Here is a 19,598-nt window from a genome sequence, read left to right on the forward strand (position 1 = left end):
GAAACAAAGAGCTGCTCCGAGCACCTGAAGCCGGCGGAGTGCGTAATGTAAACTCTCTGCTGGCAGAGCTGATAGAGAGTTGACCTGCGCTCTGAAGGGAGTGCCAATCACCTTGGGGACATAACCATGTCTTGGTTTGAGGATGACTTTAGAGTCATTTGGTCCAAAATCGAGACACGCAGCGCTAACAGACAGCGCGTGTAAATCCCCCACACGTTTGACTGATGACAAGGCTATCAGAAAAACGGTTTTGAGCGAAAGGTATTTTAGATCCACAGAATCTAAGGGTTCAAAGGGATGTGTTTTCAGGACCTCTAGGACCAGAGAAAGATCCCAAATAGGAAACTGATGGGGGCCGTGGGGGATTCATCCTCCTGACTCCTCAGAGGAAGCGGATGATGAGCTCGTTCCCTCCTATTGACTGGCCGCGTGTTGGCACTGCGAACGCTGCAATAGCCTCCACATACACTTTGAGCGTGGAGGGGGACCTGCCCTCGTCCAACAGCTCCTGAAGGAAGCAAAGTACCCACGAGACCCCACAAGTACGTGGGTCTAGATTTTTGTTGGCGCACCATGTGGAGAACACAGACCATTTAGACGCGTATAGCCTTCTCGTAGAAGGAGCTCTAGACTGCGTGATCGTGTTCACGACCCCTTCTGGCAGGACAACGGGTATCCGTTGATTATCCATGCATGCAGAGACCAGCGCTCTGGATGGGGATGCCAAATCGAGCCGCCGGCTTGAGAGAGAAGATCTCTACTCACCGGAATCGGCCATGGGGCCACATGTGACAGCCGCATTAGCTCTGGGAACCAGGTCTGGTTTTCCCATCGCGGGGCTATAAGGAGCACCGAGTGGCATGCTTCGCTGATTCTCCTGATTACCTGTGGTAACAGGGAGATCGGAGGGAAAGCATACAGTGGGCGGCTGGGCCAGGTTTGGGTCAGCGCGTCCTCGTTCTTTGAAAAGAACCTTGGGCAATGAGCGTTGTCTTTTGACGCGAAAAGGTCGACTTCCGCTTTGCCGAAGAGGCGCCACAGTAGCTGGACTGTCTGAGGATGCAGGGACCAGTCTCCCGGGGGAATGTTGTCCCTGGACAGTCTGTCTGGGCCGTCGTTCAGGTGGCCCGGCACATGCACGGCTCTCAGGGAGCGTAGCGAGTGCTGAGCCCAAACGAGGAGGCATTCCGTTAGATCGCAGAGGTTCCTGGATCTGACACCGCCCTGGCGGTTCACGTAGGACACCACAGACATGTTGTCCGAACGGACTAGAACGTGGTGGCCCCGTATGTATGGGAGAAAGCGCTTCAGCGCGTTCTCGACTGCTATCATCTCTAGACAGTTTATATGAAGGCGTTTCTCTCGGTCTGACCACAGGCCAAAGACCGGTCTGCCCTCGAGGAGAGCGCCCCAACCTGAGTTGGTGGCATCCGTCGAGATGACCTTTCGGTACGAGACAGCTCCCATCGTCACTCCTCGCTGGTACCAGTCGGCCTCTAAGCAGGGCTGCAGGGCTGAAACGCAGCTCTGAGTCACTCTGATTCGTCTGCCGCCGGAAGCCCAAGCTCGGTGAGGCACTTGAGCGTTCAGCCAGCGCTGCAGCGGGCGCATACGCAATAAGCCCAGCTGAAGCACTGCTGCAGCTGACGCCATACAGCCCAGCATTCTCTGAAATGTTTTCAGAGGAGCGGTGGTGCCCTTCTGGAAAGACGCGGCCAGGTGTCGAACACGACGCTCACTGTGTCGACAAGCGGGCCGTCATAGCCACAGAGTCCAGTTCTATTCCCAGAAAAGAGACTGACTGACTGGGCAGTAATGAGCTCTTGGTCCAGTTGACCGTAAGACCCAGGCTTTCCAGATGGCTGAGAAGCATTGTCCTGTGAGATATGAGTTCTATCTCTGATTGTGCCAAAATCAGCCAATCGTCCAGATAGTTAAAAATTCGCATACCTCGATTTCTCAGGGGAGCGAGAGCCGCGTCCATGCACTTCGTGAATGTACGGTGTGCTAAAGACAGGCCGAACGGAAGGACGGTGTATTGATACACTTGACCCTCGAAGGTGAATCTCAAGAATGGCCTGTGATGGGGTATTATCTGAATCTGAAAGTACGTGTCTTTCAGATCGAGTGAAATAAACCAGTCCCTTGGGCGAACTTGCGCGAATATCTGTCTGGTTGTGAGCATTTTGAATGGTCTTCTCATGAGAGCTTTGTTCAAATATCTCAGATCTAAGATAGGTCTTAGAGCTCCGTTCTTCTTGGGTACGAGGAAGTAACGGCTGTAAAAGCCTGACTCGCTCAGAGAAGGAGGTACCAGTTCAATGGCCCCTTTGCACAGCAGTTTCGCTATTTCTGCGTGAAGTATGTGTGCTACTTCCGTATTCACTGTCGTCTCGGTCTGTGCTCGAAAGCGCGGGGGACGGAGAGCGAACTGCAGCGAATAGCCCTGTTTTACTGTGCTCAGCACCCATTCTGACACACCTGGAATAGCTTCCCATGCTTCTGCATGTACAGCTAAGGGCAGAATGGCCTCCGGGTTTTGATTGCCGCACTTCGCGGGATCGAGAACCTGAGTCAGAGGTATGAGCGCGGAGCGCGAGCTCTTGGTGCTTGAATACGGCGGCTCGCTGACAGCGATGGCTGGTCGTTTTACACACGATGTCCCGGTTGCTTTGGACGGGGAACATTTTGTGGGAAAACCGGGTCGCGCGAGCAGCGCCGGGGGTAAAATGTTTGTCAGTAAGTGTGAGCGCTCGTGAGCGGGCACAGGGCTTACATTCATAACATGACCAGTAAGAGATAACTCTGGCCGTGTGACAGAACGGGCAGTGAGCAGATGTGGGCACAGGTTCGTGGGCACATTTCCTACTTTTAACACTCGAGCGGCATTCGCCGGCTTTATGAGAGTGGGCTCTGTGAGAGACACGGGGGTTATCGTGCTTGTGTGTAGGGGTGAACACTGAGATGTGGGCACATTTTCTACACTTAAAACGCCAGCGGCTTGAGCCGGATAACCAGACATTACACTCTTTTTGAGATTTTTCTGGGTCGCCGTAAAAACGGCGGTGGCGTGCAGTCGAGCGGGTAGTTTTACCGGCTCGTTGGCTGCCAAATACACTTCTGCAGTAGCCTTTCTTAAGGGGACTGACAAAGCGGGGTATTTTGACGGTGGTCCGGCCGCAGCGGGACTTAACCATCTCTTCCTCCTTGCGGCCGCTAGGAGGACTTCGCCTGCTAGGGCTTCAGCGCGATCTTAGGCCGGGGTCCCCGCGGGGGGAGGCCTGTGACGGCTGGCTGAACGCGATCTAGGGCAGTCGCCCTGTCGTCGCTGCGAAGACGGAGGCTGGGCTGGACGCTGGTTAGAGCTTCGCGCAGGAGGCTGATCTCGAGAGCGGCCTGCAGCTGAGCTAGAGCGTCGAGGCAGGAAAAGGTTCATGGCCTGCGTGGTCTTTTGCACCTCCGAGAAGCGGTCGAAGATCCCGTTTACCGCTGGGCCGGTATAGGCACAGGCAGAGTGACAGCTTCAGCGTCGAACATTGACCCCGCAGGGTCGACATTGAAAGCTCTTCGCAGTGGATGCAGCCTCCCGAAGAGAGAACGAGGGCTGCATGTTCCCGACCCAGGCAGAGAGCACAGATCAGCCTATGAGCACGCTAGACAGCCCGCTCTAGGTCTGCTAGCTGCTGCACTGCATTGACAATAAATACAAAAATTAAGGATAAGGCTTCATATCTCGAGAAAAGATGACTTTACCCGTAGCGCAATACGAGAGAACCTCTTGTAAGAGAACAGCTTTGCCCTTTGTTTATATCGTACCAACAACATAATACTCATAATTGGAACTGTTAATAGAAAACGCAACTACAAATAATAAGACATGGATTTGCCCTCTGTAAAATTGGGGTTATAATGTTCAGGAACAGTTTTTAAAATAAAAACTAAGTTTGTCAGCCTTAGGAAGGTCAAACAAATTAGTTTTGGAAACGTGGTGGAAAAAACAGCATCTCTTCAACATAGCGACAACACTGTCTTCTTCTCTAATGAAGCTCGACCAGGCCTTGTCCCCTTTTTTGTGTATTCCATGGGCGGAGATTATTTAAATGAGGAACATTATGACTTCATAAAGCCTGGAAAAAACTTGTTGTAGTCCAAACGAGTCGTTCCTTGTAGTTCTTGGAAAGTTAAATAAAATATATCCATTTGGAGTGGACTTTGAGCTTTGTAACCTTGCAGATCTTTTTTTATGTTCAAACAGCAACATTACACACTAACTAAAGTTGAAAAAATCACCCCTTTAAATGTAAATGTATTAAGAGCTGTCCTTTAGGTTCAACAACAGATTATCTACCCAACGTCAAAGTTGTTCCTTTTTTAGTGCATTCAAGTGCATTTAATCCATTAATTGAGTAAGATATTAATGGATTATTAATTAATTAATATAATTAATTAAAATTAATACCCCCCCCCCCCAATTAAAGTGTCAAAATTGTTCTCTCAACTTATGATTGAAATGTGTGAAGTCCATCTCCTTAACCTCATAGGCTAAAACCTGCAGTCTGTGCTTCATTCTGAGAGATGCAGTAAATGTGAAACTTCCTCATCCATCAGAGAGTCTAAAGAAAGACTGCCGCTGTCAATCAAGCTTGATGCAGACATTGCATGCAAATAAACTAATTTCACCACAAACTCACCACATGAACATTTACACTCACAAACCAACCTCTGTCTTCTTACTTCTGTCTCATATGCACACAAGCACTGAACTGAATGGAAACATTTGTGGTTAAGATGATTGTCTTTTTAACTGAGAGTAAGGTAAGACCCTTCCTTGAGAAAAAGAGAACAGGGCATTAAAGCTCCTTTGAAGAACAACTCTGGCGGTTCAAAAGAAACACTTCAAATAACTTCTTTCAATTTCATTTTAAATGTAATAAAATAATTAAATGCACAAATAGTAAAAAGCCCCAGTCTGAAGGAAAACAAAAAAGATAAACAAAAATTCTACAGATGAGCAACTAAAGTGGGCATGGATGTAGGTATTCTATTTTACGTTGCAATTGTAAGACACACTAAAAGTTTTAGATTAACACTTGGATTACGTTTTACAACCCACTTCACATGTTGCCTGTTTGCTTGTCACCAGCTGTTTTCCAAACAAACTAGCTCAGCAGGCGTTTCAGGTGTTTTTCAGAGTGTGTTTCAGGGAAATTTGATGATGCTTATTGTAACAATGAGGGCCTGTTTACACCTGGTCACTTCATGCGTTTTTACTGATCAGATAGCTGATTTATCTGATTTATCAAAACGTTTGGTCACAAAAATGTGTCTCCGCCGAACGGATATAAATCCGATCCTCAATTCCCATGCTATATGCAGATTTAACAGAGTTCACATCAACGAAAGCAACAAATAGGCTATGAGCTGCATTTTAATTGAGTTGACTACAGTGTGTGCAGAATTATTAGGCACGTTGATTTTCTGATCATATTTTATTTCCAGGAACATTTTGCCAATTCCAAACCATATTAATCTTAATAACTACTATTAATTTTGTATTTAATCATGTATAAGTGATATATAATTGTTCATGAAGGCTGGAAATGAAAAATGTCTTATTTTCAGGTGTGCAGAATTATTAGGCAAGTTTTCTTTTACAGATAAAATAAGCCAAAAAAGAGATTTAACAAAGACTGAAAAGTCAAAAATATTAAATCCCCATGAGAAGAATGCAATACTAATGCAATACTAGAGATTGCAGTTAAAGCATGACCATTGGACAGTGAAATGCTCATTGGGTCAGCAGGGTCAGACAAAAACAGGTGGAGAAGAAAAAACACATGTTAACTGCAAAAGAATGAAGAATTAAGGTGAAGAATTAAGTGTGAAACCATCAGGAACCCTTTAGTCTCCAGCCCCACCATTTTCCAGAACTGCAACCTACCTGGAGTCTCCAGAAGAGCAAGGTGTCAGGATCTCAGAGACTTGGGTTAGGCAAAGAATCCTAAAAAATGACCCCCTCTTAATAAGAATCACAAGCTGAAGAGTAGTAAAATACATGAAGACTGTTTTTTTATAGGCTTTATAGACAGACAGATTGAGAGTGACTCTTGAAGGACCAGCACCACATCCTCTTCTACCACTGTTTGAAGAATTCATCTTCCAGAATACATTTTAATACGTTTTGGGAGTTAATTTTTAGTCCATCTCTGCAAAACGGACTTCAGGGTAGGAGATGGACTAAAAATAAACTCACAAAACGTATTAAAATGTATTCTGGAAGATGAATTCTTCAAACAGTGGTAGAAGAGGATGTGGTGCTGGTCCTTCAAGAGTCACTCTCAATCTGTCTGTCTATAAAGCCTATAAAAAAACAGTCTTCATGTATTTTACTACTCTTCAGCTTGTGATTCTTATTAAGAGGGGGTCATTTTTTAGGATTCTTTGCCTAACCCAAGTCTCTGAGATCCTGACACCTTGCTCTTCTGGAGACTCCAGGTAGGTTGCAGTTCTGGAAAATGGTGGGGCTGGAGACTAAAGGGTTCCTGATGGTTTCACACTTAATTCTTCACCTTAATTCTTCATTCTTTTGCAGTTAACATGTGTTTTTTCTTCTCCACCTGTTTTTGTCTGACCCTGCTGACCCAATGAGCATTTCACTGTCCAATGGTCATGCTTTAACTGCAATCTCTAGTATTGCATTAGTATTGCATTCTTCTCATGGGGATTTAATATTTTTGACTTTTCAGTCTTTGTTAAATCTCTTTTTTGGCTTATTTTATCTGTAAAAGAAAACTTGCCTAATAATTCTGCACACCTGAAAATAAGACATTTTTCATTTCCAGCCATCATGAACAATTATATATCACTTATACATGATTAAATACAAAATTAATAGTAGTTATTAAGATTAATATGGTTTGGAATTGGCAAAATGTTCCTGGAAATAAAATATGATCAGAAAATCAACGTGCCTAATAATTCTGCACACACTGTAGTTAACTGAGGTTCTGGAGCGGGGCCACGCCTCAGCCAGTCACCTGACTTCTCAAAACCTTCTTATATCGGGCCGCCCCTAACAGTACTGTTTGTCTCGTTCTCTCAAACCCTCCCTTCCCATCCCTCTCTCATACATTTAACCACCCATATCATCCTCGCTTCTCTTCCCTTCCAGGTCGTATCGGGGGTCCTAATCACTCAATCTACATTTAACTGAGATGATGCCCCCACTCTGAGTCTCCTGGCCGCCAACACCAGATGCCCAGATCAACCTGACTACCATCCCTTTTCCCCTTCCACTTCGTCTTTTCCCTATTCATCCAGTTTAGTCATTTTAAGCCAAAATGGGGGTCAACCTAAAAATTGCAACAGAAGCAAACTCAATTGAGTAAGGAAAAAAAAGACCTAAATAGCCTATGCATACGCCTGTTAATTTTTTTTCTCATGTGAATAGGCAATAAAATGTAACCTTTAGATATCACCATGAAAATTACTGAGTTGATTACTTACATTAAGACAAACAAACAAAAAATGTATTACAAGTTTTTTGACATTTTTTGGTAACATGAGCAAATGGTGCATAAATTTGCATAAATAACACAACATATCTAAACATTGGATATAGCCAGGTGAAAATGTCTTGTAGAATCTTGGTGACATCTTACAGTAAAAGACAATAGAGGCTAACAAATGACACCATAAGGGTTAGAGATTCAGTCATTCATTCAAGGTCCATCAACTGTCAATCAACTGTCACTAAGCTGTCACTCAGGTAAGAAAGATTTCCTTTTGTTTCTTGAACATGGTATGACGAAGTTAGGCTACAGATTACAAGTATGTCCACACCAATTTCAAAATCAAACCTACGCCCTTGCAAGTAATAATATAGAATATTTACCTTAAGAACATTAGCCTGATAACACAGATGTGCACATGCACATTCAAAAGTGGTCAGTGACAAAGTCCACTGGAAACATTTGTGGTTTAAACTTCTAGAAAAACAAAGAGCAGACGAGACTCTTTACCAGAAAATAAACTGTAAATAGCACTGAATTCACACATAAACAGCAAACCACTTACATCCTGTGGTACCTAATGTCTCACTGACATAATCAACAACAAACAGGACCTGACAAAGTCTGTAGCAACATGAAAGACACCAACTCACCAAAACATTTCTGCCCCCATGCGGTGACCCGCTACATGTAAAATAAAACGGCTATAATGTTTATTAGGCTATTGATATGACTGGCAATGGCATCTCATGTTTAAGCATATTTTGTACTTCTGAAAGTACTATTCGTTTTATGTGGGTTTCTTTATTTCTTAAACTTCAAGAGGAGAAAATATTGACTGCACCTCAAATGTTCCGAATATTAGCCACTAGATAAGTTTTGCTTTCCTTTTATATTTCTTATTCAAATGACTGTTTTTAAAATAATCCCTACGAAACAATGTATTTATTGTTTAAATCTGCACAGAAATCTAAACTGGATTTATATGAAATCTGTTCAAAATATGGAATATTATAAATAAAATAAGGAAATAATAAATTGTAATGTAAACACTGTCACAACAACAGCAACCATCTCTTCACTTATTTATTTATTTATTTATTTTTAATCTATTTATCATTGCAAAGCAACAAAACTTATTTGGTCCAAATACTGTCAGGGTTCTCTGACAGTTCTGTCAGTCTTTGTCTTTGTTTGTGTCGTGGCACATGGCACTGTTTTTCTTTGTGTTGGCCATGTGCTCCTCTGTTCCTGCCTCCTTGTTTTCAATTACCACTCCCTCTTGTTTAGTCATTGATTAGTCTTCGTTTGTCTGAGTGTGCTCACCTGTTCCTCTTTGTGTGAGTGTGTTCACCTGTTCCTTGTTTGAGTGTGCTCAAACTCCTCGTTTGTGTGAGTGTGTTCACCTGTTCTTTTTCTGAGTATTGTCACCTGTTCCTCGTGCCTAAGGAGGTCAAAGACAGCCCGCACTCTTGCCGCAATGGCTGAGGCTGACTCCATTGGGGTAGGACGGGCGCCTGAAATTGAACAGCGGGTTGCAGCTTTGGTGGTATCACCAGATGAGGCTCTAAGAGGCAATGTACGCTGCCCGAGTGCACAATGTGTTCATACTGACACTACCCCCCCCCCCCCCCCCCCCAGGTCCTAAAGGCAGATGCCAAAAACCCTGAAACTATGGGGCCAGTGGTTGGTCGTGTGCAGCATCTACATTACTGGAGAAATTCAGTGTCCAACCCCTGGGTTCTGGTGACTTGGAGCATGGGATACACTCTGCAATTCCGACGCCAGCCTCCCAAGTTTTCAGGCCCTTTCCTTAGAAATTAATTTACTGTTACTGAAAGGAGCCATAGAAAAAGTTCTTCCCCACATGTGAGGGACGGGTTTTACTCCACGTACTTCCTTGTTCCACAGAAAGATGGCAGTTTTCGCCCAGTTCTGGACCTGAGACGCCTAAACGTGTTCTTAAAGTCTCTTCCTTTCCGAATGTTATGCACAGTCGACGTTCTTCGATCTGTGACGAAAGGAGACTGGTTTGTGAGTGTGGACTTGAAGGACGCTTACTTCTATGTTCCCATTGCTCCCCACCACAGGAAGTTCTTAAGATTCAGGTTTCAGAATCACTGTTACACTATGTGAATTCACTCAGGCCCAGACAGAAGGAAATGAACAGTTGAATAAAGTCGTTATTTTTGTTTGTTTTTTGCACACAAAAAGTATTCTCATCGTTTGATAAACTTATGGTTGAGCCACTGTAGTCACTTGGACTATTTTAAGGATGTTGATGTCTTTAATAATGTTTCTGGGCCAGCAAGTTTTGATCCCATAGAAGCCTATGGAGGAGTGAAAGCACTCAGATTTCATCAAAAATATCTTAATTTGTGTTCGAAGATGAACGAAAGTCTTACGGGGTTCTGGAACAACATTAGGGTGAGTAATTACTGACAGAATTTTCATTTTTGGGTGAACTAACCCTTTAAGACCAAATGGCCAAGAAACCCTGTGGTGACCAAAATGCATAAATCCACAGCCTTGAAATGAAGGGTGCTAAGACATTCCCATGGCCCAGAATCACCACAGAACTTAAACCAGGGACACCTCTTTTCTGTAGCTGTAAATTTCAGAGACTTTTGTCTCCAAAACCAAGAGACTGAAATTAACCTATACTCGTTGTTTCTAACAAACAACGGTCTCAAAATTTCTTCCAATAAGCTGAATTTATCACCAGTATTTACCTCACATATATCTTAAGTATCATGTAGCCTATATGTTTAATATAACCTGTGGAGTTTTTTCTGTGTCTTTAACCGTTATTACAGTATATTCGTAGGGTTTTCTACCTCAGTTATAGGAATTAATCACCAGAAGTTGCCTCATATGTATATCCTCTGTATTATGTATGCTTTATATTACCCAAGTTAATTGTGTGTGTTAAACATTTATCACAGGTAAATCCTTAGTAACTTCCTTAGTAAACTTAGTACATTCTTTAGGGAAATGTTATTTTGGTACCTACTTGATGGGTAAATGATTTATAGAATTTTGATATAAAGATGTTTGTAGGATGCACCATATTTAAACTATAAAGTTTCAACTAAACTCTCATGAGTTTGGGCACAAGCGATCATGTGGACATTATGCTAATTACATGCAATAACTGGAGAACGGGGCGTAGGTCCCACCCAAGACAATATCCGATTGGCTGACACACTAGGAAGGACGGGTCGGATGGACACGCTTAAAACCCAATGACAAGCAGCTCTGCGTTGCTTTTTGCCTTGCTCTTGCAGTGACTTTTGCTCTTGCTTTGATTTGTGTGGACCTTTCCATCGTCCAGCGTGTACGCTTACATACTCTTCAAATCACCAAGAGCTCACTCAAAACTAATCAACTCTTCGTTGAACTTCGTCAAAGAAAACCCTCTCAGAGTCGCTTCAGCAGCTCCTCCAGACTCAGAGGAAACTCCGTTGCATAGCAACCCGCAAGAACGCATCATCGACCGACTGCCAGAGATTCCCTCCAGCTACTTCGTCACGGAAGGGAACGCACAAGTACACAATCTCCTAATTCTTGCTGAACTGGTGTAAATCTTATTAAGCAAACGTACTAAGATTAAAGTGTTAGTAGATTGATTATCTCAGGTTACGGTCAAGAAATAGTGTCTAACGCTAGACATTTGGGACTCCATTCACACTCCGTTAATAACATCACTTTTCTCTGTCACTGTTTGAATGATTGAATGTTTGTGTGTGTGTTTTCGTTAGATTAGTTTGTGTGTATTAGAGTAGTTCAATAAAGTATTGGTTGATTTTACATAAGTGTCTTGAGCTGTGAGCTTACAAGTTAGGCTAGTGCCTTAAACTGTAGATCTAGTTACCTTGCTCATAATCATTGATCATAATTGTATTATATTTTTACCGTAGGCCACGGGATAATATTCTGTCCAGAATTGATCAAATACCCTAATCTCAATTTACCGGTGGATGAATAGTTGATAAAGTGTTAAATATTAATTCTGAATCATTTGCATATTAATTAGGTTCTTATTCACTGTAATTCAATCACCCTTTGAGTTATATTGATCCTAGTTCCCTTACAGACAATAGGTTTATATTGGAAAAATCATAATAAATGTGTCAAGGAAACAGTGAACAAGATACCTGCAGTTTGAGCCCGACAGAGGTAGTACACACACATGGAGGACAGGAGTGAGGAGAGGAGAACACACACCGGACACACTGAACAGAAGCGTCCAGCAGAGAACACAGTCTGATAGAGGAAGTGTGGAGGTGATGTTCAAGAGTCCAGAACAGGAAGTCACTTGCTCTATATACAATAAACATAGTAATAATGCTGATAAAAATATTTCTGTTCTGATCATCTTGCTTCTTCACAGAGAAAGGTAAAGTTTTCCAGAATTAATCAAGCAATGACATAATAAGAACTAGCAGAAATGTGTCTTACCTGCAAAAGGGAGACGAGTTGTTCGGTTTCCAAAATAGTACACTTCAGATGAGAAGCGGGAGCCTTTTTTATCTTCATCTTACGCTCTATTTCTGCACAGTAATACAGTCCCAGATCAGAGGCACTGATGTTAGTAATATGTACAGTAGATCATGAGAATTACTGGAGCGGTTGTAGACAGCTGAAATGCTGAAATATCTCTAGATACCATTTCTGTAAATCTATTACGAAAGAGGGTTGATTTTCATGAGAGCAGTTTCTTATCCATATGATAAAACACCTGTACAAGTGCAAAATAACTTTATAAAACATTTAAAATTACATTATGTACTTCCATACAAAAAATACTGACATTGGCTTTTAAAAAAGGAAATCTAAAAAATAGCAGTCTAAATAAAATATTTAAATAGTATCATTTTTCTTACATATAAGCACGATGAAAGCAAGTCTTGACCTTTCCATCGGTGAGGTTATACAGACATCAGCTCTTATCTGATTGGTTAACGTCAATGGAAAGTTTTAATGCCTTGAGATGAAGGGGTTTGGAATTATATATTTTTTTTTTTAAAGAGCTGTGTCAACCAGTCACCAGTTTCCTTTAATTTGAGTTTATTAAGCAACTGCTCATATTTATTCCAAAAGATCATTTATTGAGGAAAACGTTAACTGACCTTGCAAATCAAAATGCTGGGCCAGAGTCAAATTCATGAGTTTCTTTGATTAGTTCTTTGATTAGTTTTCTAAAGAGAATCTGAGCATGACAAAACAGGAAACCCACAACCTTTTCATTCAGACCACTCTGAATGCACATGAGTGCCTGAATGTATTTTCTGTTTATCACTCACCAAGACAAATGTTTCCATAGCATATAGGCCTATGTGGTTTTGTATATTTTTCAAGAGAGGTTGCTAAGAGCAGAACATGCTCTATTGTGATCAAACAGTTTTATATTTTTTATTGTTATTTTGTTATTTTAACCTCCGCTATAACATCAGTTAATATACATATACAAGTACAATTTTACAATACATTTTTATTAATTTTTTTGCATTCTAACATTACAACAAGGGGTTGAGGATTAAAGTGCAGCTTATAACAAGGTGAAACTAAAATAAATGTGAAGTCTTGAACAACTAGACGTGACAAAGACTATGGCTGCATCAGAAATCACTTACTTCCCTACTATAATAGGCACACACAAAAAAAACAAAAAAAAAACCTTTGTGACAAAAGTAGTATGTCCGAATTCATAGTACTCATAAAAGAGATGACCTGTTTTTTCAGGTGAGATTCTGAAGTGTGCTGCTGCGTCTCAATTCAGAGGCTGCATCCTGCGTCCAAATAATAATAAAAACTTTAAAGCGGTTCAAATGTTGATTTATTTCTTACCAAGATGTGATTATATGTAGTTTATAATCTTTATTATATACAGAAATGGACCATGGTGAACATATTTAGAAAGTTTTTTAACCCTGTTTTGTTTTCAGACAGTTTAATATTTAACTTTTTAAAAAGTCTAACACAAACGTTACTGTGACTCATCAACGGCAGCTGGCAGTTTCTAGGCGACAAGAACAATCCTCAGTAACAGCTGGACCGACACAAAAACTATTCATTAAACTGAATGAACCTTCTCTCCCCAATTTCCATATATGACCTGAAACTTGTAGAATAAAAACTGCTTTTATTAGGCTATTGACATGACTGAAGTCATATTGAGTGTTTAAGCATATTTTGTCATTTTGAAAGCATTTTTTTATCATTATTTCTTTGTGGATTCTTTATTTATTAAAACATTTTAATGAGGAGAAATAAATGGGTGCACCTGAAAGACCAGATTATGTTAGATGGAGACACTAGATGGAGCCTGTGAGTCTTGGTATATCCTTTTATAATTATTTCATCTTCTATTGACTTATTTGTATCTATCGAAATATGTTGCATTTATTGTTTATTGTGTATACAACATGAAATAATTAATATAGAAACAAAAAATTATAAATGAAAATATGAAGGAATAAATTACAAAATAATCAGTCACAACAATATCAACCATCTCTTCGCTTACTTATTTAAAAAAAATATATTGTTGCAGTTCACTAAAATGATTTAGTTCAAATAATAATATATCACATTTTCAGCCTACAGAAAAAATATATGTGGTTATTATGCACTGAACAGAAACATATAACTGACAGACAACAACACTAAGGCATGGCTGCTTAAAGGGTCAAGTGGAAACATTTGTGGTTGGTACTACAATAAGAGAGAAAGAGTGAGATGCACACAGGAAACAAATGCACACACGATTTGAGCATCCTGTTGATCTACATTTTGTTGCACAAAAGATGGCCATTTTACCCAAGTTAATGTAGCCTATATATATTTTTTTTTTCATAGGTGTGAGGACAATGGATGTGGAGTTGAGTGCTACTTTTGAGGTCCCTTCTATGACAAACAAAGTACGCTAATTATGATTCTGATCTTAAAGGCAAATTGAGATCTGCATTAAGTTGCTGTTACTCACTTTAAAAGTTAGCATTTTTTTTAATGGCACAGAAGGACATTTTGACAAAAACATTTAAAAAAAAAATTGAAGCCTGTTTTATTATTATTATTATTTTGTACATTCCAATATAATAAATAAAATTAATGAAGTTTTTAATGGCAAATAAGTATTTTTTTTTCATTATTGTGAATGTGTTGTGTATCATGCATAATTGTGTTTGTATATAAAAATGTGCTGTACGTTTGTTGCATGTGTGTGCATGTAAATGCGGTGAAAGCATGCTTGAGAAAAAGCAAGTTCAGAAATCATAGCTGACGTTGCGGAGTACAAAAAGAGTGAGTAATAGAAAACAGCAAGATTTCAGTAAGTTGTTTAAACTGAGCAAAGAGAATCACATCTTGGCATAGGGATATGAAGATGTCAGCAGTCTATAAGAGACTTCAGTGTGGAGGCAGATCTTTCCAGTTTTACTCGTCTCACACTGATGTTTCTCTGGATCCCCCTGAAATGAATTGGAGATGCACATGAAACTAAACTATTGTCTTTGAAATGGCAAAGCTAAAACGAATTACTGAAACAATATAGATACCTTAATAAAATTTGCTGTGAGTATCTCTGCACTCTGCTCAGAACCTAAAGATCGTGTGAAAATATAGTAGTTAGAAAATATTATAAACATAAATAAATAAAAACGTGCTATACATAAAAATGTATGTAAAGCTGTATGCAGCTTTCTTTATAATTAGTCATTTCTGATTATATAAATATTATATTAACCTATATTATCATTACATATGTGACACAGAACTTTCATATCAGAATCAGCTTCATGTTCCTTCCCCAAAAAGCTCACATTAAGCCAGTAACAAACTTTAAATCTTAAAATTGAAGAAGCTCAACAACATAAAGTGAAAAAAAAAACTTTAGAACTTTGATAACTGGGAACATACATTATTTTCTGACAGAATGCAAAATCAAAATACTTTGATAGAATATTTACTGTTGTATACCACACAAGAGTCATAGCCTTTTTTTAAAATGACTTCCTTTAAATTTTGTTTTCAGCTTTGAATTCTGACCAAAGAAATTAGGTTTTATATTGGAAAAATCATAAAAAAAGTGTTAAATGATACCTGCAGTTTGAGCCCGACAGAGGCAGTACACAAACATGGAGGACAGGAGTGAGGAGAGGAGAACACACACCGGACACACACTGAACAGCAGCGTCCAGCAGAGAACACAGTCTAGAGGAAGTGTGGAGGTGATGTTGAACTGCTCAGCATGAGGAGACACTGACTCTTAAAGAAACATAAGCATATCATTTTTACAGGAAACTCTAAACTCATACTCATATACTCTTAAAGTGAAAGTTCTACAGACTTACATAATAATAATAATAATAAATTAAAAGTGAACAGATATGGGTTTTTTTTTTTACCTGCAAGAGAGAGACGAGTTGTTCGGTTTCCATAATAGTACACTTTAGATGAGGAGATGAAACCTTTTTCATAATTTACCTTATTCTCTACTTCTGCACAGTAATACAGTCCCAGATCAGAGACACTGATGTTAGTAATATGTAGATCATGAGAATTACTGGAGCGGTTGTGGACAGAGCTGAAATGCTGAAATATCTCCAGGCCCCATTTTGTAAAATCTATTACGAGAGAGGGTTGATTTTCATGAGAGCAGTTTCTTTTCCATACAATAATGTAACCACGAGTTAGAGAGCGATCACAGTAGAGAGTGATGTTGTCTCCTGGTGTGACTTTCATCTCCACTTCTGCTCCATAGATTCTGTTCTGAATGAACAGAACAACACCTGTAAAACAGCAAAATAACTCTTTAAAGCATTTAAAATTGCATTATGTGCTTCCAAACATAAGTACTGACATTGACTTGCTTTGGGAAAAAAAGCAATCTAAATAAAATATAATCTTTCTTACATAAAAGCACGATGAAAGCATTTCTTGACCTCTCCATCTCAGAGAGAGATTGCGAATAACTGACACTGCGAGGGTCTTACAGACATCAGCTCTTATCTGATTTATTCACGTCAATGGAAAGTTTTAATACCTTGAGACGAAGAGGTTTGGATTGAAATTAGAACAGTCACCAGTTTCCTAATTTGGCTGAATCAAGCAATAATTTTCATACATTTATTCCAGAAGAGCATTTGTTGTGAAAATGTAAACTGACCTTGCAAATCAAAATTCTCATTCACAATTCAGGCCATGTAGTTCCAGTTGTTGAATCAGGTATAGGACACAGAGAGATTGTGAACAGATTGAGAATCACTGTCTGGGCCAGAGTCAAATTCATGAGATTCTTTGATTAATAGTTGTGTGTCTAATAAAGAAAATAATGAAAAACTTAACAAAACAGGAAACACACAACCTTTTCGTTCAGAACGACCACTCTGCATGCATTATCTGAGATAAACAGTTCATTATCTTCTAGTTCATCTCTCACCAAGCATAAATGTTTCCATTGCAGGCCTATGTGGTTTTGTGTAGCTTGCAGTTTATGCTCTACTGCCGTAAAACAGTTTTTAAATGTTTTCATTGCTATAAAAATGCACTCTCTGCTATAAAAGAAATAATTAATGTCAGTTAATATACAGTATTTATTCCTCGAATTTGATTGGCATGAGCACAGTTCAAGGCTATTATCAAGTCCAAACGGGACTTCACTGTTTTCGTCACTCTGCTTGTCTTTGCGCGTTCTAGACTTCAGCCTGTGCATTAGTGGTGGGTCTTTTCAAAGACCCCAACCCACACATTTTCTTTGTCATAGCTGTGAATGCATAGTGAAGATTGTGTAATTTCATATTAACTGGCTTTGGTTTCCACAAATGTTTCATTTTAATAGATGCACAATAATAGTTCGATCACTGTGCATCTATGTGCAATATCTATTTTTCTTTCAGACTAATACAATTGGAGTTATTTTCAAAAAATGTCCTGGCTAATCCAAGCGGCAGTGAATGGGAGCCCAAAACTTGAAGCCTATAAGTGCATCCATCCATTATAAAAGTAACCCACGTGGCTCCGGGGGTTAATAAGGGCCTTCTGAAGCGGAGTGAAGCGTTTGTGTAAGAAAAAAATCCATATTTAAACAGTTATTAGCTATAATAACTAGCTTCCAGCAGATGACCGTACACATAGTGCGCAAGTCGACTTGCGCCAGAGTAACCCCTGACGTGATGTATGACACAGGATGTAGGAGTATCGTAAACGTAGACGCCTCTTGTGGTTTAAACAAATAGGGCTGTCCAACAAACTCAAACGCCGTAAATTGTTGCGTACGGCCGTCTGCCGGAAGCTAGTTATTATAGCTTATAAAAAATTAAAATATGGATATTTTTCTTACAAAAACCCATCGCTTCGCTTCAGAAAGCCTTTATTAACCCACTGAAATATGGATTATTTTTTATTATGCATGGATGCATTTTTTTGCTTGGAAGCTTTAAATATAACTCTCAGATTGTGTTAGTCTGAAAGAAGATAGTCATATACACCTTGAATGGCTTGAGGGAACTATCCCTTTAAGTTTTTATCTTAAACTGTAGAAGCTACTAATGTATTCAGCCAACACAGACTTATTTTTTTTATTCCTTCACATCTATGTTGCAGTTGCAGGTCTGTTAGTCTGCATTTACACTACAAATAAGATAGTCTCAGACTGAAATGCATGTTTGAGCTGTTTTAACTGAACATATCTTAAAATATGCCAGTGCCATTGTATTGTCTCAAGATGCACACCCGTAATGTTTTCTAATGCACATTTATAAAAGCCACTTAAATGCCCTAATTGAACTAAGGCCTAATCCTGAAACTGGGCCTTTATGCACATCAGTGCTTAATTTGACATCAGTTATCATATCACTGTCAATCATAGCAATTTCAGGAGTGACTCGCGGAACAATTTAGCGGCTTCACTCGCATAATTAAATGTGTTTGCACTATATGTGAACGTTGGTCCTCTTGAAAGAATGACAAACAAAACTTATCTTCAAATTGTGAATGGATTGTATACAGAAAGCGAGCAAAGAACGCTCAAACTCCTGTTATAATCAATGCATCTAACCAGGGGCGTAGTTTGTGGGGGGGTTGGGGGGGAGATAACCCCTCCAATATTTATATCTATGCATTACAACCCCCCCAATATTTATACCATGATCACATGAAAAATATGCAGACCCAAACTTCAACCCCCCCAATGTTTAAACCAAATCTACGCCCTTGCATCTAACTATACACTGCACAATGAATTTCTTATTTACATTGTGTATACGCTTTGGTGTTATAATGAAAGGATTTGCAAGCATGTAGAATGCAGTCAGTGAACTTGGGTAACTTAAACAAAAACTAGTTCAGAGTGGATTCTGATTTACCTACAGTAAACACCTCTGATTGGCCATTGCTTTCAACAGAGATGCCAGTGATTGGCAGTCCTCAACGCTGCAAAAACAAATTGGAAATAGAAACCCTTGCCTTTGTGCCACACACACAAATGCGAAGTGTTTGAAAGCAGTCGCACACACAGAATCCTCCCCCTACACTAATCACACAAATGACCTATTTTGGATTCAAAATGGCGAATTTCACAGAAAGATGACAAGTTTGCATCCCTGGTTCATAGAATGTGTCTAGGCTATATATCAGGGGCTTTTCCTCCCAAGTAAGCAAGGGAGGCAGTGCCTCCTCAAAAAATATGATGAGAAAATAATATTACAAAAATAAAACAACACAAATATTACAAAATGTGACATTAAAAACTATATGAATCACTCGTTTTTCCAAAGTAACACTGTCCAACAATGACACCAGCAGGTAAAATTACTGCCTTGTCTTGTGCCTCCCCTGAGCCCATTGACTTTTAACAGACCCCCTAAAACCTGCGGTGGGGGGGACAGTCACATGAGGGGAGGCAATGTGATTGGTTATGATTGCCTGTGATTGTTTTTGCTTTATTCTCTTTTATACTTTATTTTTTTGGATTGTTTTAATTGGTAACACTTTAGAATAACGTTTCATTAGTTAACATGAACTAATAATGAACTGCACATATACAGCCTTTATTAATTTTTGTTAATGTTATTTCAACATTTACTA

At 39.8% G+C, this 19,598-nt stretch overlaps 1 protein-coding gene across 1 annotated transcript; it reads right to left on the reverse strand.

The window, feature by feature from the left end:
* Nucleotides 1–12,994: 12,994 nt before the first annotated feature.
* On the reverse strand, nt 12,995–16,830 carry LOC307151286 (uncharacterized protein). Its single transcript, XM_079859238.1, has 6 exons — nt 16,681–16,830; nt 16,428–16,557; nt 15,920–16,303; nt 15,615–15,779; nt 15,071–15,114; nt 12,995–14,983 (listed from the first exon to the last, which is right to left on the reverse strand). Exons 2-6 carry the CDS (start codon nt 16,462–16,464, stop codon nt 14,873–14,875), a joined length of 741 nt encoding a protein of 246 aa, XP_079715364.1. The 5' UTR covers nt 16,465–16,557; nt 16,681–16,830; the 3' UTR covers nt 12,995–14,872.
* Nucleotides 16,831–19,598: the final 2,768 nt, after the last annotated feature.

The sequence above is a fragment of the Squalius cephalus genome, assembly GCF_949319135.1.
Source record: "Squalius cephalus genome assembly, chromosome: 2".
Classification (NCBI taxonomy): domain Eukaryota; kingdom Metazoa; phylum Chordata; class Actinopteri; order Cypriniformes; family Leuciscidae; genus Squalius; species Squalius cephalus.